Here is a 25398-nt window from a genome sequence, read left to right on the forward strand (position 1 = left end):
AGCTTAGCCAGACTGGGAAGCCATCATGGAAGAAGTGGTCACGCGCGAGAAAACACAAGATAAATTGAGTAATTCACGGGTTATGCGTTAAGGGGCGTTTACTTTGCAATTTGCATGATTGATAAAATGGATGATTGAGTATTTTTATTCTTAAGGGCGTGTTTGGTGTCTTCCAACGGCTTAAGGCATATAGATTAGCAATGGATACCTTTTATCGATTAAGCTAGATTAAAAATTCATAATGGTGTTTGATACCATTTACTAAAATGTTTATATCTTGTTCGGTACTCAGTACAAAGGCATAGATAAAGGAGTTAAAAGACATAACTCTCCCTCCACTAAACCCATAAAGACAAGCGTACCCTTTGATTTTCACCCCACGCTACATATTCCCTATTCCTTCATATTTTGCAGCATTCACTTCTTGCGCCATAGGAAGGGTCACAGAAACTGAAACGACACGCCTGGAAGTGGACGATTTGCGCCGATCTGCGCCGCGACAAGAATGAGTTCAGCAACTCAAGGTTAAAAAGCTTTGAACATCTTTGATATTATTTCCAGAATCCCTATGTGTTATATGTGTTAGTTCGACTATTACTCGCTACATTTGTGTCTGAATCATATGATATATGTTATGCTCATGTAAATGCAATGCTTCAAAGATGTAAAGATCTATACTTTTTTTGTGTTTCATTGCAAAGCTTTGTTGTTAGGGGACAGGTGTCGCATATGCTTCGACATATGCTGGTAGTTTTTTGAGATGGGACTACTGTTCCATTGCTTATTTAATTTCGACATATGCTGGTAGTTTTTTGAGATGAGACTATTGTTCCATTGCTTATTAAATTTTTGTGTTGGTGCTACTGTTCCATTGCTTATTTAATTTTTGTGTTGCTTTCTATGGCGTTGAGCAACAGGAAGCAATGGATTCGTTCGTGGTGGTCGGTTAAACAAGACCGACAAGACCCGGCGTAGTTGGTCGGCTCGAGAGGAGGAGGTTTTGTTGGCTGCATTGAAGGAGTTGGTGGCGCAAGGCTGGAAATCGGATAATGGTTTTCGCGCCGGATATTTGAATAAGTTGGAAGAAGCGATGAAGAAGGAATACCCAACTACGGATTTGAAGGGAATGCCTCACATCAATTCCAAAATCACAATATGGAAGAAGAACTACTCTTCGCTATCGTATATGCTAGGGAAAAGTGGAATTGGCTTTAACTTGAAGGGCACACACACTATCGACTGTGACGATGAACAATGGCAGGCAATCCTGAATGTAATGGGCTTTCCTTTACGTTGTATAATACAGTTTATGGGGCTGCTTTACCTAACAATCTGAATTTTCTTGCAGCGTGATTCAAATGCGCGTCTTATGCGCTACAAAAGTTGGCCACATTTGGATGATTGGAGGGTGATATTTGGAAAAGATAGGGCTACCGGCGAGGGGGCGGAAGATATCATGGAGGCTGCGCACGAAATGTACCGTAACATCGACCTCACCGAGCCACACGTTGATGGAGATTATCACGTCACTCTTGATGACATGTACGAGCCCGCAGATGCAGATGATAGTGTGAGTCAAAGTGTCAAAGCTTCACCCGAAGTGCGTTCATCGACTAGGAAGAGGAAACGAGATGATGGCATCGATAGGATGTTCGCCGCGCTGTCTGAGATCACCACCACTACGGGCGATCGATTGGAGACACTTGCAAGTAGGATGGGGTATGATTTCGACATCTCAAAGGCGAGGAAGGAGGTCTTTGCCCAACTGGGCTCTATCTCGGGACTAACCCTCAAGGACAAGTTCGAAATCACCGACTTGCTTGCTAAAGAGGTAGAGCGCCTTGACGTTTTTACCAGCCTGCCGGATGAAGCGAAATCCGAGTACGTCCACTATCTGCTTGACATGAAGTTGAAGTAGCTTGCTATTTCAACTAACCGAAGTTGCTGCTGTTTTTGAGAAACCTCACAGACACGTTAAGTACTCCTATGTGAGATGATTTGGATCTGTTTTAGTTTGTGATTTCTGTTCTTTTTTTTCAAGTACCTAGAATGCTATTATCTTCCCGCAGACGGTATAAGTTTGGCTTGATAATGTTGTTGGATTATTCATGCATGTTGGATTATTCATGACATTTTATATTTGAAGTCCTTGGCAGATTACTTGCTTGTGTTAGTTATTAAAAATTTTTCATTGTCTATAGTAAGAACAGGTACATGATTGGAGCAGTCAAAAAGCTTCAATGGGAACAATGACAATATAATTATAACAACTCCAATACTTGATAGATCGAATTATGATAACTCCAACTTAATTATATAAACCAAAATTAAAGGACAAACCCTTTGCCCTTTTATAGTCGTTGGAGTATCAACAACATCAACAACTTCAATGGACCAACAACAAAAGGAAATTCAATGGACACACGACACATGCGTAGCAACGCAAGTTAAAAGTAAGAAAGAAGGTCCACAACAAAAACATAGCTTATATAAAATCTGAAATCTATTTAAAAGGTGAAGATGAGGCACATGAGCTACCGCCAAATCCACCTTCGCTGCTCTTGTCATCTTTTGGCTTAGCCAGAAATGCATTTTTGGGGGAAGACTTGGAACGCGGCGGTTTAACGAACTTGCTTTTTATAGTCGACCATGGGACGTAGCCGTGACCCTTGACATCGTTAGGGAACGCTGGAGAAACACTAGAGCAAGCGTCATCAACAACTAGCTTACGAGAAACGGGTTTGGGTATTGGAGAATTTACTTCATCTTCCGATGAACTACCATCTGAATTCTTATGGGTGCCTTGATTTTTTTTACCGGTTGGCAAAGAATCCTCTATCACGATAACAGTATGTGTTACCTCCACCTTCACATCATTAGCGCCAAACAACAAACACATACGGTAGTACTCGGGCTCGCCGCGATGATAGTATGCTTGGAAGAATGGGTTGTCCTATCCACGGTGAAAATTGTTGTGAGTAAATCAAAGTGAAAAATCACTGAGTTGTATGCAAAAAATCATACTAATAGTTGTTCCAATTAAACCGAAGTGTGATAAACTTATTTACCTTGAAGAGCCGAGCCCACACGGCGTCATCGGCGTGGATAACATTCATGTGTTCATCCCAACAGGTTTCAGGCATGTTCATGAGATGCTTGAACGTCGCATAGCGATGTTGGAGAAATTCCACACGATCCTCGACGTTCACAAATGATAAATCGGCCTTCAGTTGCGAGTGTAGTGATTTCATGGCGTATATAAGTACATGTGGTGCAAGCTGCGGCGGCGTTGGCTTGCATTCATCGATCTTCTCGGTGAGGCACTTGAGTAGCAGCTCATCTTTCGTGGCGTCCCACTTACAATTATAGAGGAACCATGTTTGGGGCTTAACAGAGGGGAGTGACATTTTGGAGAATAGCAATGGAGAAAAGAGAAAATGTTGTGTGTGATGGTGGAGATTTCGAGCAGAACTAATGCAGATTTTATATAGGATTTGAAGTATTGTATCACTAACCAGAAATTAATACACTACTTAATTTGGTGGTGGGTGGAAGTTAGTATTCATATCCATAAGTATTCCAACAGAAATTGTCTGCAATCACAAGTAACAACACAAAAAAAGGTATTTGACCAATTTGATGCATTAATGTCATTCAATGAATTTGGGAAAAAAAATGTATGTATAAAACCGAGACTAAAACATATCCATAATTATAAAAAATCGAAATATAAAGTGCAACAAAATCACAATTCAAACACACAATATATATATATATATATATATATATATATATATATATATATGAAAGATCAATCTATAATTATAAAATAAGGACAATTTATAAATAATAATTATTCATTTTTTTAGCACATACCCACTAACTTTTTTTTATCTCTCGTCTCTTTATCTTTTTTTTTTTATCTCTCTTCTCTTCTTTTTTTTTATATTGAATCTTTTTTTTTTGGTCAAGGAAAATGTCATGTGAATGTGTTGTTTTAGCTTGCAACCCCTGCTGCTTTGGTTGGTCATTTTCTCAAGTCACTTGCAGCATGAGAGGCCTTACTAATGAACTACGTGCAGAAACTATGATGATGGATGCACTGAACAATGTTGAGAAGGAATTGAAGAAACCTCTCTTGAGAAACGATAAAAAAGGGATGGACCTGCTGAATAAATCTCTGTTGGAACATTATACCTGCAAACAAGAATTAAAAAAAGGCATGCATTCGTATATACCCGCAAAGCTACAAACCAAGAAAAAACAGTAGCACTTGAACAAATAACCACAAGCACAATTCAAATATCCCAAGTGCAAGGTAACTTCAACACAAAAGCAACAAAACAGAAGCATTTGAAGAAAGGTAGTCAAAAACATAGTCGATTCAACGATGCCTAAGTTATGAAGCCATGAACCATCCCCTTACATAAATTTGCCTATTACAATCCCGACTACAAGTGTCACAATGGAAAAAAATAGGTTTGTGGTATGGAGCTCGAGATATCCACGTGGAGAATGCAAGCAAACGCCCCGGTGGTCAATTTCTTGAACCGCATCAAAGACATTTGGTGCCATGGATTGGGAATGAGCTCGTGGTTGATTGTTTCGAATGGGAGAATCCACGGAAGACGCTGACCTCATTGAACACACAACGTGATGCTCATCATACCAATAGAATCCCTTGGGGTGATTTCCTTCTAATGGACACTTGTAGTAATATCGACCTGGAAAATTTGCTCCAGGACCAGCACACTTTAGATTCATTGCTCCGTGACCGCAGCTACAAAACGGGGTGGTATTTGAAACATCGGACATGGCCTCCATTCTGAGAATAAACCACAACAAGGTAAGAAATATATATCAATTTCACAGAAAAAACACAACAGCAACAGCAGCATCTGAAGTGATTTTACTTAAAATTTTACTTAACTATGAACTCGTTTGTAGGCAGACATTATTTAGGCATAATTAATATACTGCTGCCACATTCCTTCCGCCAAAGTGTCTCTAGCTGCATTCCATTGGGGAGAAGATTCAACATTTTCAACAAAGTTATGAGATTCTACATCCACATCACCATCTTCAACCATCGCATTGTATTGTTCTTCAATTGGGTCAACAACCATTTGTTTGCGGATGAAGTTGTTAATTAAAAACGTTGCCATTATTAGCCTATTTTGAACCTTTATCGGATAAAATGTTGTAGATCTTAGTATCCCCCATCTCATCTTCATTATCCCGAAAGCCCTCTCAACCACATTACGTGCCTTAGCATGTCTTAGGTTAAAAAGTTCCTCCTTGTTTTGAGGTCGGGCAGAATTAGGACCCCACTCTTTAAGGTGGTATCGAACACCTTTAAAAGGTGTTAAAAAACCCTCACTATTTGCGTAACCATTGTCACACAAATAGTATTTTCCTGCCGAGGTCACAACAAACAAACAAGAATAGTTATATTCCAGCAATTATTATCAAACACCAATGACAGCTAGAATCAATAATAAAGTACGCGAGTTATCGGCTATACCCTTGGGAACTTTTAATCCGTGTGGTCTGTTCAATGCGTCCCGCAGAATTCTAGAATCATTGGCCGAGCCTTCCCACCCGGAAAGAACATAAACAAAGTTCAAGTTCCGATCACAAACGCCTAAGACGTTCGTAGAGATCTGCCCCTTCCTTGTCCTATATCGAGGTTTATCAATATTGCTAACTGTTACGTTGATGTAGGTGCCGTCTAATGCTCCTAGACACCCCTATTCATGAAATACAGTTACAACAAAGTTATATTATTATTTATTAACACTTCAACATAATTTAACATGACATGACTATAGTTGGATTTAGTTACCTTGAACCATTGCCATCTCGTGTCCGTGCATTCATCTGTGACAGCCTCGGGCTTAACCAGGAACACATCATGTAAGCTAATAATTGCTCCTAATACCGCGTGGATATAATGCGATACCGTTTGCCCAGACCTCCAAAAATTAAATTTAACTACCCTATTTTTTTTGTGATGGGCCAACACAGACAAAAATATGGCAACCTGTTCCTCTACTTTAACATAATTCCCATCAACTAAACCCCCTCTTTCCCGCAAGATTCGACAAAGTCTCCCAAAGGTACTACGGTCCATACGTAAGTTAGCAATACAATCAATATCCGTAGCATCTATCATTCGACCTAGATGTTTTATTTGGTCAGGCATCCTACAAATCATGCTATATTTAGGTACTGCTGTCTGACGTTTTCTCTTCCTTGAATAAGTCTTAGCTATATATGCAATGACAATAGCAATTTGTATAATATGATCACGCAAAATTTCTTGTAGTACCAAGAATAATATGTCTTTATCACGAGGACATACTCTTCCAGCCATCTAAAACAGAAAGTAGGGATGTATAAGTCAAAACTGAATTTTTCAACATATACTTATGCCTATTGTATCTACTGTTCCATTAATTAGGCAAGTACAAATTTTATTTTGCAACCTCACAAATATGTAAAGCAGCAACATGCCATACAATAACAACAAATATGCCAACTAAGTAATGGTAAATCTAGCAAATTTTCTGATACAGTACAACAACAGCAACTGTAACACAATCTCCATCACATTAAAAAAATTTAAGATCAATCAGTTTATCAATAAGATCAAGGACCTAAGAACAAACTTTTAGTTGCCTTCAATTGTTGCAGTATAATGCTCACCCAAGCTTACTGTCTTTGCCTAGCTGGAATGTACTCCACAGCGACGTCGTCTACGAAACAGAAAACGGAGGAGGTTAACCCAATATCTGGACCAAAAATCAAACCAATATCTAGTTGCACAAATGCCCAATATCTAGATGCACAAATGCCCAATATTTGGCCCTAATTTCAGAATCTCGCGCGAAAGTCGAAACAGATGGAGCTGCTAATTTTTTTTGAAATCAAAGCAGTAAAATAAACTCCCAATTTGCGAATCGAAACATGTAAATATGGGGGAACCCTATCTCTCAAATCCAAAAGGAAATCACAAAAAATAGGAAAGAAAGAATATGAATCGGTGAATCCAAACCCATTTTTAAAGTTTGGGTTCTTACCGTTCTGCGTCAATTCTTCGATCTGCTTTTCGATTGTCGCGAGCTCTGCAGAATAGCAAAGATGAAGAAATACGCGCGGCTGATTTTTTGACCTAGAAACGAGTTTTGAATAAAAAATTTGAAGGGTAATTAAGGCAGCGTAAATGTTTTCCTGAAGTCTGGAAGTGGTATCGGAGGGGGGAGTCGCGAGACGTTTTAAGGGGTGAACATCACTTTTTCACCGGGCCATGCCTTTTTTGCGGGCTACTCGGAAAAAGTTTAATTGGCACCAAACAATTGTAAAGTGCCGGATACCTTTGCTAATCTGCACTATGAGGTGGCACCAAACACGCCCTAAGAGTAGGATTACTTCAATCTCACCATTTTGATGGGATAAGAATTAAGCAAAACTAGCTTAAAGAATAAAAATAATCAAGGGCCTTGGGATATCTCAAAGTTCCAATCTATCAAAGTAAACAAAAGATTAGTCTTACTATTTTTATCAATCAAGACTTAGCCACCAAAGTAAACACCTCTAAATGTTCAATTCTTGCCTAAGATTATTTCAATTCATAATTTAACTCAACTCAAATTTTTAATAAGATACCTATTTCTCACTCTCGTTAGATATAGCCCACGGCCCAACATCAATATTAATTTCTACTTCTGCCAATGACTTTGTCACGACACTAATCCAACTAAAAAATTCAAAATATATTACTGAGTTTTTGGATACTATTAAAACAATTATTGATTTTTAGTATTCGAAAGATATTGAGGGTTCAGCTTAATATGCAAAGTTTGGATGATATTGTGAGGTCGAAAAGTAAATGGGATGATATGGATCCTGATGGAGATGAAGTTGCGGCCCTATTCTTAGCAAAGCACGATCCACTTGCGATCGACGCTGTCAAAGCCCGACTCATTTAGAGCCTTTATTATCTTTTAGTTGTTTCCTTTTATTCATATATTTTGGTTTTCTTTAGTTATTTAGTTTCTTTAATTGAACTATTAGTATAAATAGGGTCTAGTTTACAGTATGGAGACGTTTTTGAAAAGAAATAAGAAAACTAGGGTTTGTTCCCTCTCATAGTGTTCTGCTGGTATTCACGTAGAATCAACGGCGCAACCTATATTCCTTACGTTTCCCTGCATCAGTTGGTATCCAGAGTCTTGCTACGTTCCTCTCACGAGATGCCTCCCCGTCGGCCATCCGCTCAGAATATTCAAGATGCTCTCCGCCGCGATGTCGATTTTCTGTCTCAACAATTCGAAGAATTGCGAGCACAAAATCAAGAGATCCTCGGTCTTCTGCACGATCAGCAAGATCGACACCGCGCCGACCGCCGTCGTGAGCCACACCGCAACGACCAAACCGCTGATTCTGATGAGGATACAGTTACCATGGAAAATCCTTTTGCTTCTTTGGATAACGATACAAGATCCGATGAGACCCGTCGTTGGGAAGCAGGCTTTCGTCTCGATATTCCAGAATTCACCGGTGAATCTGGCGCCGAGGCCTTCCTTGATTGGTTACACGAGGTGGAAGATCTTTTAGAGTTCAAACGGGTTCCTGAGGATCGCCGTGTATCCTTGATTGTAACCCGTTTTCGCGGCCGCGCATCTGCGTGGTGGCACCAGTTCAAGCTGCTACGTCAACGCCAAGGAAAACCTAAGTTGACTTCATGGTCGAAACTGCTTAAACACCTCCGCACTGAGTTTCTGCCATTTAATTATACTCGAACTCTATATCAGCGTCTCCAAAATCTTCGTCAAGGCACACGAACTGTGGATGAGTATTCCAGTGTGACACCCAAATCCATTTTAATTTTAAATGAAAATGCACGCGGAAAAACTATGAATATAAATAAATATTTAACGAGAAAATCAGGAAATAAATTTTTATTTAAGCATACTTTACTCAAAATAACATTTTTAAGTAATGCTAAATTCAAAATATTTGACTCGCCATTCGACCTTCCACGCGCCTCCGGCCTTTAAAACCTGAAAATGTTAAGTATGAGATGAGCATACAGGGTACACTCAGTGTGGGAACATGCAATTATTGTCCAAGATAATAACATAGTAAACACATACGGTCACTTCATATATATCCTCAATATTCGCACTGTGGCAATCCAAGGACTATTAAAGTCCCGGACCCTATTTACGGGCCCCTGGCGACATCCTCAAAATATACCTCAAATCGCATTGTGGCAATCCAAGGACTGTGAAGTCCTGGACCCTATTTACGGGCCCCTAGCGATATCCTCAAAATATACGTCATAACACATATGGTAAACACATATTATTAAAATGGACAAGAATTAACCACAACATGTACTGAAATAAATCTCACACCTGAAACTTGAGCTTTTGAAAGTTAACAGCGAGAATTTAAAGTTCACGTCCTAGTCGCGCCGCACCTAGTCAGATAAATTCAAATAAAGAAAATATAAGGGCCTAATTGAACTTTAGAAAAAAAATAATAATAGTAGTTTAAATCTTAAGAATTTATTATCATAAAATCATTTGAAAAATAAATGGTCTAATGAATCAAATAATAAAATGCATGCTTCTTTAAAATTTGAATTGGGATTTAATAAAATCAAGTCCAATGTAATAATGAAATTTAAAATATGAAGTCCATATGATATTTAAAAAGAGCCCAATCATTTAATAAAATTAGGCCCCAATTAAAGCCCATTACCAAGCCCACTCTTCTCTCTTGCTCTAATTTAAAAGTCTCACACACACACCATACCTCACAAACTCACGCAGCCCCCATTTGCCTTTTCCCTCTCTCCCTCGGTCTCCCTTCCTGCCGCCGCCACCGGACGGCAGCGCCGTCGCCGGAGCCGGCGGCTCTGCCTCCTCTCTCTTCCCCCTTCTTCCTATCTCCCTTCTTCCCTCATCTCTCGCCCTCGCCTCTCATCCCCCTCTGTCCTTCTCTTCGCCGCCTGCCAGTGCCACCGCCCCGTCCTCATCTCCTTCACCTCCTGGCCGACAGCAGCAGCGGGGCTGCCATCGCCGCCCTCTGCGTTGACAGCAGCACCGCCCCGCTACCTGCTCTCTCTGTCTGCCCGGAATAGCACGGCAGCGGCCAAAGCCACCGCGCCGCGGCCTCTGGCTCCTCCCTCGTCGGTCGCCACCCCGGCTTCTCTCCGCCGGCTGCCATGGCGTACAGCGTCGGCGGCGTGCCTCCCCTTCTCCTATTGCTTACGCCGCTAACTATTAACCGCCGCCGCTTCACCGGCGGTCCAGCATCCGCTCACCAACAACTCCCCATCTCCACTCTGCTTCTATGTTTCTAATTTCATTTTATTCTTTCTTTTTCTTTTGACTGTTAATGCAAAAAGATGAATTATTATTGAAAATAAACCTAATCTCTTGTGCTGTGTGTTTGCTTTTGAATTGAAGATGTTGGGGATTTTGGAATTTGAGAGTAAAATGAATTGTGAGAGTTTAAAGATTATTAAAAATTGTATTTTGTGCAGATATAGAAGTGAACTGTAGGAGAATGAAAATTTGCAGAAATAATAAAATTACCTTGAAGATAAAAGAGCACAAATGATTTTAAAGATTGCTGCGTTTTTGGCATGAAAACTGAGATGATAAAGGATGATGCTTTAAATAAGAAAATTTGAGATGATACTTGTGGCTCAAGAATGTTTTGAGATGAAACGTGGCTGAGTGAAATGAAATGGCTGCAGCAAAGTGATACACCTATACCTTCTTTTAAATTAAAATAATAATTTATGGAGTATAAGAATGTATGGGCTTCCATGAAAAAATATGAAGCTTTAGCCCATTAATAACAACAAGCCCAACATTAATAAAAATTATGAAAATATTTTATTTCTTATCCAAAATCAATATAATGTCATAATAAATATATTTAAGTAAATAATTTTATTTAGGCCCAAAAAAAATATGTTGAGAGTATAGATCTTTATTTCCATAGGTACAATTTATAGTTCAAAGTCACATCTAACTAGGGGCGCGACTAGATTCATCACAAACTCGACTGTTAGATATATATATTAATAACTTGAAACTATAATATTTTTCAAATAAAATTTGCAAAGAAACTAAACGGTTTTGGGCTGTGACATCCAGAGACTTTTATCAGTTACTAGCACGAAACGACTTGTCGGAATCCACCGATCAGATCGTATCCCGATACATTGGGGGCCTTCGTCTCCCTTTCCAAGATACACTTAACATGTTTGCTCCCATCTCTGTTTCCGAAGCTCATCAACGGGCTATTTTACTCGAGCAACAGTTGGCTCGTCGCCCTCCACCAGTTCGCAATTCAACGCTGGAGCCGCCAACCTCTCGAGCCCCCGTTCTACCACCTCGCACTGGTCAGTGTTTCAATTGCGGGGAACCAGGCCATCGTCAAGCAGCCTGCCCCAGAGCTAAGAACTCTCGCGGCTTACTCACTAACCCTCAGGTTGATATGGAGTATTCTGACCCACCAATCTATGATGAAGAACCATTGACAGAAATCCCTGAGGAGCACTTACTACCCGATGTTAGCGCTGCCCTTGTGCTCCGCCGCACTTATCTAACGCCTCGAGCCGCTGATGATCATCAGGTTCATCGCAATTTAATTTTTCAATCTGCGTGCACTATTAATGGAAAAGTTTGTCGCTTCATTATTAATACAGGCGCTTGTGAAAATGTCATTGCTTCGGATGCTGTTGCCCGACTCGCACTCACCACCGAACCTCACCCCCAACCGTACTCCCTTGCTTGGCTTCAACATGGTCATACCGTTCTTGTGAATCATCGTGCTCTGGTGACTTTTTCGATTGGCAATAAATTTACAGATTCTCTTTGGTGTGATATTGTGCCCATGGATGCCTGTCATTTACTATTGGGCCGTCCCTGGCAGTTTGATCGAAGTGTTATGTATGATGGTCGCCATAACACTTATTCTTTTGTCCACGAGGGTGTGAAATTGGTACTTTTGCCGTCAATACCATCATCTGTTCCCGCCACTTCTCCACCTATAGTGTCGGCACCTTCGCCTTCCAACGGCCGTGTTCTGCTCCTTTCTCGAAATAATTTTTTTCACGAATGGGATGCAGATTCACCTATATTTTTACTGCTTCCACATGAGGTAACCACTTATCCGATTTTACCACCTCTGATTTCTGATCTCCTAGCAGAATTTGCAGATTTATTTCCTGCTGACCTCCCTGGTGGGCTTCCTCCTTTACGGGATATCCAACACCATATTGATCTTATCCCGGGAGCGCCGCTGCCTAATAGACCTCACTACCGCATGAGTCCCTCTGAGCACGCTGAGCTTAGACGTCAAGTCGAAGAACTTCTTCAGAAAGGCCTCATTCGACAAAGCTTGAGCCCTTGTGTTATTCCGGCATTACTCATTCCGAAGAAAACTGGCGAGTGGCGTATGTGTTGTGATAGTCGCGCTATAAATAAGATCACTGTCCGGTATAGCTTTCCTATTCCTTTCTGGATGATTTATTGGATCAACTATCCGGTGCTACTATTTTCAGTAAATTGGATTTGCGGAGCGGTTATCACCAAATCTGTATTCGTCCTGGTGATGAATGGAAATCGGTCTTCAAGACTCGTGAAGGCCTTTTTGAGTGGTTGGTCGTTCCATTTGGTCTATCTAACGCGCCCAGCACTTTTATGCGCGTAATGAATCAAACTCTGCGGCCGCTTATCGGCACGTGTGTGGTCGTATATTTCGACGACATCTTGATATACAGCAAGTCAGAATCTGATCACCTATCTCACCTATGTGCCGTACTGCTCATTCTCCGCCAAGAACGTTTCTTCGCCTCTCCGAATAAATGTTGTTTTGCCGTCACTTTGGTCCTATTTCTTGGCTATCGAATTTCTGCTGAAGGTATTAGCGTTGATGACTCAAAAATTGCTGCTATTCGCGATTGGCAGACGCCGACTACCTTGACCGAAGTTCGTAGTTTCCATGGTCTTGCCTCCTTCTACCGGCATTTTATCGCCCACTTCAACGCGATTTCAGCCCCTATTAGTGATGTCATGCATGGCAAAACATTCATTTGGACTCCCGAAGTTGCAGCTGCATTTAGTCTTCTCAAATCTAAACTCACCAACGCCCCGTTACTAGTGCTTCCAGATTTTGATTCACCATTTGAATTGCACTGTGACGCCTCGAAGGCGGGCATAGGCGCTTTACTTAGCCAAGGGGGGCGTCCTGTCGCCTATTTTAGTGAGAAGCTCACTGGCGCTCGCACACGATATAGTACATATGATGTCGAGTTTTATGCTATTGTGCGTGCTGTTCGTCATTGGCGCCACTACCTCTTTCAACGAGAGTTCGTATTATTCTCTGATCATGAGGCCCTGCGGTTTCTTTCAAGCCAAGATTCCTTATCCACTCGTCATGCCAAGTGGTCTTCTTTCCTCCAGCAGTTTACCTTTGTTCTTCGACATAAATCGGGGGTTTTGAACAAAGTTGCTGATGCCTTGAGTCGTCGTTCTATGCTTCTTGCCGAAATGCGTATTGATGTTGCCGGATTTGATGAATTCCGCCATTTATACTCCACCGACAGTTATTTTGGCCAAATCCTTATGCAGCTAACCTCTTCTTCAGACCCCAAATTTTCGACGCATGAGGGTTTTCTTTTTAAAGGGCTTGCTTTATGTATTCCAGCATGTAGTTTACGCGGCAAGCTTGTTGCTGAAATTCATAATTCTGGTCATGTTGGTCGTGATCGTTCTGTTGAACTTCTTTGCGACATTTTTTTTGGCCTTCTGCTCGCAAAAATATGACTCGTTTCATCGAGCGCTGTCGCATTTGCCAAGTGTCAAAAGGTTCAGCCACCAATGCCGGCCTTTATCGACCTTTACCTGTTCCTTCTGTGCCATGGGTTGCTCTAAGCATGGATTTTGTGTTGGGTTTACCTCGCACCCAACGTGGGCATGATTCTATCTTCGTCGTGGTGGATCGTTTTTCCAAGATGGCCCATTTTATACCATGTAAACGATCTGCCGATGCTAGCCATGTGGCTGCGCTGTTCTTTAGAGAGATTTATCGCCTTCATGGGCTGCCTGCTTCGATTGTTTCTGATCGTGATACTCGTTTCCTCAGCCATTTTTGGCGATCTTTGTGGCGTCTTGTCAATACCGAGCTTCACTTTAGTAGCGCCTACCACCCTCAAACGGATGGCCAGACCGAGGTGGTTAACCAATCATTGGGCAATTTATTGCGTTGTTTGGTTGGCGACAATTTGAAATCTTGGGATTTTCGTTTAAGCCAAGCCGAGTTTGCTCACAACTCCGCCCTCAACCGGAGTACTGGGTTCTGTCCCTTTCAGTTGGTTTACGCCGTCATCCCTCGCGGCCCCGTTGATCTTTTGCCGCTGCCTGCCTCGCCTACCCCGGCCCCAGCAGCCGCCGAACTCGTTTCTGAGTTGGCACGCCTTCACGCGACCGCCCGCATGAATCTGGAGGCAGCTAACAATCGTTACAAACAGGCGGCCGACAGTCATCGTCGTGAGGTGCATTTTGCTGTCGGTGATTTTGTGTGGGCTGTCTTGACTCGTGATCGTTTTCCAGCCCATGAGTATAATAAATTGAAGTCTCGCAAGATTGGTCCTCTGGAGATTGTTGAAAAGATTAACCCGAATGCCTATCGCCTTCGTTTGCCCAGCCACATTCGCACTTCTGATGTTTTCAATGTCAAACATCTCATTCGCTTCCATGGTGATAATTCTTCTGGAGATGAAGCTGACAACTATTCGAGGGCGAATCGTTTCGACGGATGAGAGAATGATGGAGATGAAGCTGCGGCCCTATTCTTAGCAAAGCACGATCCACTTGCGATCGACGCTGTCAAAGCCCGACTCATTTAGAGCCTTTGTTATCTTTTAGTTGTTTCCTTTTATTCATATATTTTGGTTTTCTTTAGTTATTTAGTTTCTTTAATTGAACTATTAGTATAAATAGGGTCTTGTTTACAGTATGGAGACGTTTTTGAAAAGAAATAAGAAAATTAGGGTTTGTTCCCTCTCATAGTGTTCTGCTGGTATTCACGTAGAATCAACGGCGCAACCTATATTCCTTACGTTTCCCTGCATCAGATCCGAAAATACGTCTATGAGAAATAATATACATATAAGAAATATTGAGAGAGTGAGAGAGAGTGTGTGGGTTTTAGTTGTGTATATTAAGATTATTTTGAATCAATAACTTCACAAGTATAGTAATCCCTTCGTTCTATAAGGCTTGTCTTTATTTCTTCTTTTGGGCAACGGTTATTAAAAGAGTATCTTGTTGAAAGTGTGGTGTTTCTATGTTTGTTGTGTCAATTCTTCCAATATAGAATGACAGATCAATAAACTTCAAAAAAGTGTACAGGTGAATGGGACGGCGGAGTATTTAAGTGCGCTGTACGCTGTGTATAATTCTTACCAATAAGAAACGGAGAGCGGCAGCGCAAATAGAACAATACAAAAGAAGAATAAGACAAGATGAATGGAGATAGAGGAAGAATAAGCAAGAGCTAGAAGTAAGACGCCTTAAGAAAAGTAAGAAAGAGAGGAAGGACGAAGAGAGAAGAAGATAAGCAAATCGAAAAGAAGCAGACAGAGAGAAGAAGAAGAAGAAGAAGAAGAAGAAGAAGAAGAAGAGAAGAAGAGAAGAAGAAGAAGAAGAATAGAGAAGAAGAAGAAGAAGAAGAAGAAAGAGAAGAAGAAGAAGAAGAAGAAGAAGAAGAAGAAGAGAAGAAGAAGAAGAAGAAGAAGAAGAAGAGAAGAGAAGAAGAAGAAGAAGAGAGAGAAGAAGAAGAAGAAGAGAAGAAGAAGAAGAAGAAGAAGAAGAAGAAGAAGAAGAAGAAGAAGAAGAAGAAGAAGAAGAAGAGTGAAGAAGAAGAAGAAGAAGAAGAAGAAGAAAAGAAGAAGAGAAGAAGAAGAAGAATAAGAAGAAGAAGAAGAAGAAGAAGAATAAGAAGAAGAAGAAGAAGAAGAAGAATAAGAAGAAGAAGAAGAAGAAGAAAAGAAGAAGAAGAAGAGAAGAAGAATAGAGAAGAAGAAGAAGAAGAAGAAGAAGAAGATAAGAAGAAGAATAAGAAGAAGAATAAGAAGAAGAAGAAGAATAAGAAGAAGAAAGAATAATAAGAATAAGAATAATAATAATAAGAAGAATAATAATAATAAAATAATAAGAATAATAATAATAATATAATAATAAGAATAATAATAAATAATAATAATAATAATAATTAATAATAATAATAATAAATAATAATAATAATAATAATAATAATAATAATAACACCCGATAATTTAGATTTATTTTATAAGTTCAATTAATAGTATTTTTGTATAGCTTATTTTTTTTAAATAATTACATGATACATATAGATATGCACCATTAGTTTTATCTAGACATTATTATTATATTATTATTATTATTATTATTATTATATATTATTAGTATTATTAATGATTCATATTAGAATTAGAACTCCTTTATCATCTTTATTCTTTATCTTAGTAGGAGATATACATAGAAAATAATTTTTTATATTTATCAAAAGCTCTTTAGAAACTAGTATAAATATGAGATCTATTTTCAAACTCTAAAGGAGACGGACACACTAATTAATTAGGGTTTTAGAGAGCAGAGAGGGCCAGAAACGTGTGGAGTCAGATTTTCGCAAGAAAACAAGTTCTGGCAGTTTCGGGAGAACGGCCATAACTTCCTCCACAGAACTCCGATTCAAGCGAAACAGGCGGTCACGGAAAGCTCTCTCGAAGACGAAGAATTCGTATTTCTGGGCAAAATACGATTTGAGGACGTTTGACGCTTCAAACGAAGGCTTAAAGCTGACTGGTCTGTTCAGCTGCGATTTTGACGAATTCTTCTGGTGCGGCGCTATTAAGACCTTCATTCCGGATTTGATTTATTTAGCTTCGACTTTAAGGTGAGGGATTTTACGCTTATTCATATGGTTATATATGTTTTTATTATCGCGTTTGATTACTTGTTTACGTGCATCTTATGACTATGATGTTATGTGCGATCATGGGACCTAAGCCATTGATCTATGTTATGTGCGATCATGGGACCTAAGCCATTGATCTATGTTATGTGCGATCATGGGACCTAAGCCATTGATCTATGTTGATAAGTTGATCATGGGACCTAAGCCATTGATCTATGTATGTGTTTGGTCATGGGACTTAAGCCATCGACTCAAACTATGATTATGTTTGTCAAGGGGCTCCGGTCTCTTGGCGTATGTTTGCAAGTATGATAATGTGATTTAATTATATATGTGACATATATGAATATTTTGTTATGTTCCTCACTGAGTATATTTTCAATATGCTCACCCCTTATCTTCTCAGTTTTGCAGTTTTGGAGTCGAGGTGGCCATGGAAGTCGAGAATGACTAGAGATTTAGTATTTTCATAGAAATTTAAGTTGAAACATGTTACTTTTTAGTTTATCATTTTATTTCATGTTACTACTTTAGTTTTGACAAGTTGATTTTAAATTGGTTTAAACTTTTATAATTCAAGAAATTTTATTTTTAACTATTAATTTTCAAAGATTTTATATTGAAAAGTTTATGAAAATTGGGGTGTTACAATAATAATAAACTACTCTAACATAGTATATATTATGAAAAGTAACCGAATCCATGAAACTATGGGAATTGTAGAAATAATATTAATCCAAGCACACCCTAATATTGCCATCACCATGTTATGGGCATAGCTATATATCCTATCCTATAATACTATATGGCCCAATAATGTCGTATTGGCTTTCTCAGATAAATTTTTAAAAAAAATGTAGCACTAATTCTTTTCTTTAATAGAGCCCACTATGGAAGAGCGGCGATGAATAGAATTGTTTATTGCAACATCTTTGAACGGCGTAACGGTAGTCTGGCCTGGTTTCATATTGCGTCGTCTGCAAACATTATAGAAATATTTTTTGGTTGCACTCTTGAATTTGAATACCAACCAACCAGTATTCATTATACTGGTTTTGATAGCAGTATATAATTTGAATTCACACATTATATCAGAGACGTTTTGATACGCAATCAATCAATCGTGTTACGGTGTGAATTATTGACCTTCCACTGTACATTTTATACGTAATAAATTATTGTATTATATGGAGACTTTTTTTTTTTTCTACTCATAATGGAGACTTTTTATTTTTTCTACTCATTAATTCATATTTCGATTCACACTCTAACTGCGATAAGGGGCAAAAGACTGAGTCGGATAGTGAGGCATCCAACTATATAAATTACTAAATGTCAGATTTTTCAAAAATGTAAGATTTTGAGTAACATTTTGAATTATATAATTATCACCATCTATATACATATACATGAACATGATAATGATAGCAGTAGCTTTTTCACTGTCTAAACAGAATAATGCAATGATTCAATCTCAACAATCTAGGTGGTCGCTGCTGTGCTGTCTACGTTGACTCAGATTTTGTTTTAACCTCATAAATATCGATTCAGATTTTGTTTTTAGCACGAAAATATTAATTACAGACCAACAAAGAATAAATCGCCTAACGCAATTACTCGTTCCTTACCGTTGAACTAGAACCGTATTTCTTTTTGGATAATTTCGCGAAACTTGAGCTATTTTTTTATATTGCAATTTTTTTTATTTTTTTTTCACCTATCACACCTAATACACAATATACTAACTTTGTAAAATTCATGCTGAAAAAAAATTACTCAAACTTCACGAAATGGAGAGAGTATTAATTTTTTTTAAGACGCGCAATTATTAATTTTCAATAACGTTATATATTTTTTTAACTTGGGGGAGGAGGAGCGGTGGAGTTTAAATCATAAACCTCATTGTTCATAGATAGGAGTTCGCATCGCTTGGTGTCCCCTTGAAAACTTTAATAACGTTATATGAAAATTATAGATCGCACGTTATATGAAAATTATAGATCGCGAGTTTTTCTTTTTGATAATGTGTGTAACTCGCTATTGTTACTCGATATTGTTGTGATGTATGTTTATTCATAATTTATTTTTAAGTTATAATTTATAAATATTAGAGCATCTTCAATGGCCGGCTTTAGGGTCGGTTCGAGTCGTGTGATCTGGGGGGCGGGTGGGATTGAAGCGAGGCTGAGAGGAAGAGCCGGGTGAGAAGGCCGAAAAATGAGGCACGTGTTATACACGCACCCACTTAAAGAAAATATAAACCTCGGCGGATTTTTCCAAAAAATTGAATTTTATTTATTTATTATAATTTTTTTTAACTTGATCGTTGCATCCAACGACCCTTTTTTATTTTATTTTTCATTTTTTAATTCAAATCTCTCTATATAAATGGCACTATTTCATCCTCATTTGCTACATTCAACATTACATTTTCCATCTTTTTCTCCCATTTTTTTCATCTTCTTCTCTCATTTCAATTCCAAACTTACTACAAAAATGGAATGAGAATTCAACGAGTGCATGAAAAATAAAGCTCAAGGACCGGGGGTTTCTACTTCTTTGCCAATGGGGTTTGCGCATTTCTCTCAAGGCTCGAATATCTTCTTCTCGTGCCATCTTTATATCAACTTGAACGCAACTCGTTTCATATATGTAGCCGAAATTCCATCACTCCCGAAGACAACAAAGATCTGCACCAGGTACATTATAGCAGATACAAAGCTTGTTTGTATGTTGTGGGCGGAGGCAACCCACAACTTAGTCCTGGTATAGACTAAAATGCTCTCCAATATTGGGCAAATATCACCTGAAGATACAACGATGCAGTCGATGCTCGACCTTCCAACACTCTTGCTCGTTACAACAAGCAAATCAAGTCTCACTTTTAACGCGTCCAAAAGGACGTCAAACAGTGAGAGACGATCTACGAAAGTGTAGAGCCAACTGGGGGAGTGGAATGAGTGATGAACAAATTATTGAACAAGCACAAGAGATCTACAACGCCAACTATGGAGCTAGATTCAACTACTTCAAACTTTGGCAGATTCTACGCGAATCTCATCGCTTCACTTATACCGGCGGGGAGGATGTGCACTCGTCGAAGAAGTTCAAGCAATCAGAAGGGCAGGCCACGACTACATCTTCCGAGCCAAGTATCACAACAAGACCCCAAGACCAAAAAGCAGCCAAACGCGACAAAGGCAAAGGGAATAAGGTGGAATCCTCAACGGACGAGGACAAGGCTCAATACTACGAAGCACTTTAACACGTCGCCAAAGGAATGGAGCTCTTCAGCACCTCCCACAAGGTAGTCGTTGATGCTAAAAGTAAAGCTGTCGATGTGAAAATGGATGTTGTTGATTTGAAAATCCTCAATGCGGACACTTTTAAGATGTGGGAAGCACAATTGGTAGTGTACAATAATATGCTCGCTAAAGTCATGAAGCGCAGAAAATTGATTTAGTCTAGATTTTAATTATTATAATTTTAATTTTAACTAATGTAAAAATTAAATTAAATTTGAATGAAATACTGAAATTGAAACTTGAATAATTAAAATGGAATAAAATTGAAATAGGAAAATTAGGGCCTCTTTTATAGCAGCAACCAAAGCGTTGCTTGGTCGGCCGCCAGGTAAGTAATTAGCTAAAAAAATGCAACATGATGTGGAGCCCGCCCATGGTGGCAATTAGACCGACCCCAACCTTCAATTTATGTTATTATTTGTGTGACACTTGTTATATTCTGATTATTTATTTAGTTTAATTTTGATATAATCATTAAAATTGAACATTTTTATATATTTATATTCAAAATTTTTATTTTTTCATTCCATTTAAATAGACATCAATATTGTGACACATATCACTTTTGTTTTGACTCGTTAAATTTTTTTGGATCTTAAATATATCTTTTGTATATTGTATTATTTATAAAAAAAAATCTTTACGAATCGACACTTATATGTTTCATAATTACATAGAAACACAATTCTTTATTATTTTTTTTTATCAATTTCTATTTTTTACAATTTTCTATTGTTTTAGTTTATTTTAATACAATTAAAAGTAATAATAAAATAATTACTTAAAATGTTGTGGTTGGAAGATTGGAGTAATCACTAATAAACCATAAAATATGTGTGGTTGAAATTTGGATACAATATTAGTGGTGTGAAAGATAAAAAAAATTAGTTAAATATTAAAAATATTGGATGATTTTAGAGCTTTCCACTGGAGATGCTCCTAAACAGACCAACAAAAAGTAAACAAAATCACCACTTACTTATTTTCAACGTAATATACTTAATTAACCAAGGCCCAATGGACAGAGACTGCGAGTTTTGTTCATTAGAGAGAAATTGAATGTATATACTTAATTTAATTAGCAAAAGAATATATTTTATATTCCCTTTTTCCATTAAAAGTGAGAAATATTTTATTTTGGAATGTTCACAAATGACAAAATTTAATTTTAAAATAATATAGACCTATCACTTTTAATCCGTTTATACATTTTCAATAATTTAAGTGTTTAAAAATTTTGTACCATTTATTGGGAGAGAGGGGGTAAGATTTTTATCTTTTTCAGAATTTGTTAACAAATCACGGACTCACGGTGACTCGTAAATCAAGCCAATGTAATCCACACACTATACAAAAGGTGTACGTTTATCAAGTAATGATAACTTTTTATTTGAATCATGATCTCTTTAATTTAGCCTAAAATATCTAGGACGAAAATATATAATATAATCTTTAACAGCTTCCATATCTTTCTAAAATATCTTTCGATTCTATCCATTGTTTTCTTTAAGCATAACACAACTTGATAACCAATAAACCAAAACTCAAAAAAAGTAGTAATCTTTACACTGCTCATGTTTTTTTCAAAGAATACATACACACACAATATTTTCTAGAATGAGTTTATAATATTTAGTTTTCCAAATGTGATTTATCTATCCTATATATGTAGTTATCGTAAAAGAATGGATTTTATCTAGTAGACACCTCGAATAACCAACGATTATAAATTTCGTTTATCGTTAAAAAAAATAAAAAATAGAAGAAGAAGAAGAAGAAGAAGCAACTTCCCATTTATTCTCCCAACTCCTCGCAGGCCGGAGGTATAAGGAAAGTAAAGTATATTTGGTCCAAATTAGTAATTCACCATACCAAAAGTTCAATTACGATATGGTAATTTTCTTTGAATTGTCAAATTTTGACGAACCTAGTCTTCCAATTAAAGACAGTCATTTGGTTTGTTTTTTTTCTTGAGAAACGCCAACGACTTTAAATACAAAAGTCTGATAATTTTTTTTTAAAAAAAACGGTCAAAGAAATGTTTAGGCAATTGAAACGTATTAATGTAGTGTTAGGTATTTGAAAATAAATAGAAGCATTATTTGATTTTGATCCCAATAACCTAAAGGACAAGCAGCAAGCACATGCAATCCATGTATATGACATGAGTCTATACGTATATGTCTCCATTTTCTGAATAATCAAATTTAGCTCTGCATTCCATCAATAATTTCATGCAGTTGTTTCTTGAACGCTTAAAATTTACTCAATATGAATCAAACATAGTTTTATGGTTATAACTAGCAGTCAGATCAATTAATCAGTCCGAATTCAAGATTAGTAAAGCACAAATTAATTTAAATTTGAACCGATCAACAATTTTAATTTATTTTTCTATATTTAATATGATGCATTATGAGGTACGATGTATTTAAAATTCATTCAAATTCAAACCGATATAAATTTCGATAACAGATTGAACAAATCAAAACAAAATTATATTTGGTCCAACTCTAGATTTAATTCGTCTAATTAACATACTAATGGTCGAAGAAATTTCAAACAGCAATTAAAGGAAAATGTTATTTACATAACCCCAGTAATTAGGGCAAAAAGTTTGATTATCAGTCATTAATTAGTTCAAATTGCAATTTTAATTGCAACAAACAACAATCCAATCATAAGTTAGGCGGAGATTGGCGCACCGAACACGCCACCACTTGCGCCCAATGCTTCAATCTCGTTTTCACCATCTCCGGATCTTCACCTATTCAACAAACAAAATCGAAATTAATTCATATATCTAAATCGATCGACATCACAAAAACCGTAAAACGTTCAAAAACACTTTCCCCTGCTGCACGCAACCGATCAAAATCAAAATTCGAGCAAAAGTAGATTGAACTTATTTTATTTTTACCTGGATCGATGAACGATCCTCCGCTCTCGAGAGTTGAAGAAGCTGAATCGCAATCGGAGAACGACGCAGACGAAGAGCGGGAAAGGCTATTGCTGTACTGGCGGTTCACAGCGCAGTACAGCTCCAGCGCCGGGAAAGTCGAGGAGAGCTTCGGATCCAAATCGGGGGAGTCGAAATTGAATCCTAGCTCGAAGCAGGCGCGCAGCTCGTCGAGGTCGTCGTCGGTGACGCTGCGGCCGCGGCGGAGGCGGTGGCTCCTGCGGCGGTTGGTCCAGGCCTCGTCGCGCAGGATGTCGGGGGACCACGAATTCTGCTTGCAGAGAGGCGGCTGGTTTCCGCGGCGGAGGCGCTGCTCGGGTTCCGACATGGAGGTGGGGGTTGCGCCGCCGTGTGGGGGCGGTGGGAAATAATTTCCTTTTTTGAGTTGTTTATTTGAGGGGAGCGGGAATAGTGGGATTGGGAATCTGGGGAGGTATATATAGAGGTGAGGTGGAGCGAGTTGTCTCAAGTCTCAAGGGGTGGTTTTTTGTCTGACGGGGATTGTGGGACCGGGTCACCTTAAATAGGGTCCACGCAACCTGTCGCCGCCTCAATTTTGAGTAGGAGTAGATTTATAGATGTGCGGGAATATTCTCGAGCTGTATCATCTTATCATTGTCGACGAATTTAATTTATTGATTTAAAAATTAAAATCCAAATTACAATACTCCACCTTTGCGCGAAAAATAGCAGTACTACTTCTAGTTCGTGAAAAACCATGAACTTTGGTGCTATTTTCAAATTTTCCACGAACTATTTTTTTTATCCAATTTTTCATGAACTTAAATACCCGAACAATTTTTCCACAATTTTTACCTCCGGTGATTGTCCGGTCTTAGGTGGCGCCTACGTGGCATTACGTGGCATTAGTCGAAACGACGGCGTTTTGATAAAGTATATGAAAAGACGTCGTTTGAGCTAGAATTCGCATCAAACGATGCCGTTTCTTTTGCTGGGGTTAAATCATATTAACCCTAACCTAATTTCACCGCATTTTCTTACATTCACCATTGTCGAATCTTGACTGCAACTGTTATGGGAGAATTTGACCTTGGGACGACGAGATATTGCGAGTGAGACGCCGAGAAGAAGACGAAGTAAGAGATATTGACGACGATATTTCGCGAAATGGGAGATAGGTATTTCTCTTTCCCCCTGTATAGAATTTGTCGCCCATAGTACTTTGCCGCCCTTAGGTCAGAGAAAAAATTGAGTCTTTACTTGCCTATTGCTGTGAATCTTTGATTTTGATTTACTATCTTCTTCTTGCCCATCCATCACATTGAATATCCTTTTTTTCAATTTGCGCAGTGACTCATTTGGCTTGTATATTCACCGTGGTGGGAAGTTTGTCCACTTAGGCGCAAGTAGATTGTACTCAGGTGGTGACGTTTTGGGGAAATTCGGTTTAGATAAGGATAGGTTTGGTTATTTTGACTTAGAGGAGGAAATCAAGCAGCTTGGATATACTTCTTGGAGGTGTTTAGCTTTCAAGGTTCCTAGAACTTTAGTGTTTATGGATTTGTGTGATGATAAGCAGGTAATGCAAATGATACAATGTTGTACATCTACAATTACATGTGTGAGTATCTATGTTGATGATGGGAAAAAGGGAAAGGTCAAGAAGACTGTCACTGAATCTGAAACTGTTACTAAGACAGTTACGAAGACTATAACAACCACTAAGAGTAGTAGTAATAAGGGGAAGGGGAAGGTAAATCAGTCCAAAGGGAAAGAGAAGGTGTTTGATAGGGAAGAGCCTGCTAGTGTAGTGAAAGAGCAGAATGTGCAGATTGAGTTAAGGAAGGGCAAGGATACTGACAGAGTGGTGAAGGAGCAGAATGTGCATATTGAGCCAAGGACTGAGCATGATGTGTTGATGGAGGAGCTGCATGAAACAGATGAAGATGATGATGATTATGTTCCTCAATTTAGTGAGACAAAGGACGTAGAGTCATATGATTCTTTAGGTGATAAAGAGCTAGGGTCAGAAGATGAAGAGTATATGCAAGCAAGAAGCAATGTCAGGGAAAGTATTGGTGTCATTGCTGAAATGGGTTTAGAGAAAGAGAATGAAGAAGAAAGATTGTCTGAATATGATGA

At 38.5% G+C, this 25398-nt stretch overlaps 4 protein-coding genes across 4 annotated transcripts; 2 read left to right on the forward strand and 2 right to left on the reverse strand.

The window, feature by feature from the left end:
* Nucleotides 1-139: 139 nt before the first annotated feature.
* LOC131004757 (uncharacterized) lies at nt 140-2160 on the forward strand. Its single transcript, XM_057931509.1, has 3 exons — nt 140-524; nt 918-1273; nt 1349-2160. Exons 1-3 carry the CDS (start codon nt 506-508, stop codon nt 1916-1918), a joined length of 945 nt encoding a protein of 314 aa, XP_057787492.1. The 5' UTR covers nt 140-505; the 3' UTR covers nt 1919-2160.
* Nucleotides 2161-4438: 2278 nt separating this feature from the next.
* On the reverse strand, nt 4439-7398 carry LOC131004763 (uncharacterized). Its single transcript, XM_057931520.1, has 6 exons — nt 7083-7398; nt 6672-6758; nt 5846-6376; nt 5525-5750; nt 4931-5416; nt 4439-4825 (listed from the first exon to the last, which is right to left on the reverse strand). The coding sequence occupies exons 3-5, from the start codon at nt 6374-6376 to the stop codon at nt 4959-4961; spliced, it is 1215 nt and encodes a 404-aa protein (XP_057787503.1). The 5' UTR covers nt 6672-6758; nt 7083-7398; the 3' UTR covers nt 4439-4825; nt 4931-4958.
* An 857-nt stretch (nt 7399-8255) lies between these two features.
* LOC131004772 (uncharacterized) lies at nt 8256-13856 on the forward strand. The gene is made up of 3 exons (XM_057931534.1): nt 8256-8857; nt 11181-12527; nt 12593-13856. The coding sequence occupies exons 1-3, from the start codon at nt 8256-8258 to the stop codon at nt 13854-13856; spliced, it is 3213 nt and encodes a 1070-aa protein (XP_057787517.1).
* An 8956-nt stretch (nt 13857-22812) lies between these two features.
* On the reverse strand, nt 22813-23779 carry LOC131004764 (uncharacterized). Its single transcript, XM_057931521.1, has 2 exons — nt 23257-23779; nt 22813-23103 (listed from the first exon to the last, which is right to left on the reverse strand). Exons 1-2 carry the CDS (start codon nt 23621-23623, stop codon nt 23015-23017), a joined length of 456 nt encoding a protein of 151 aa, XP_057787504.1. The 5' UTR covers nt 23624-23779; the 3' UTR covers nt 22813-23014.
* Nucleotides 23780-25398: the final 1619 nt, after the last annotated feature.

This window comes from Salvia miltiorrhiza, unplaced genomic scaffold, assembly GCF_028751815.1.
Source record: "Salvia miltiorrhiza cultivar Shanhuang (shh) unplaced genomic scaffold, IMPLAD_Smil_shh original_scaffold_455, whole genome shotgun sequence".
Lineage (NCBI taxonomy): Eukaryota > Viridiplantae > Streptophyta > Magnoliopsida > Lamiales > Lamiaceae > Salvia > Salvia miltiorrhiza.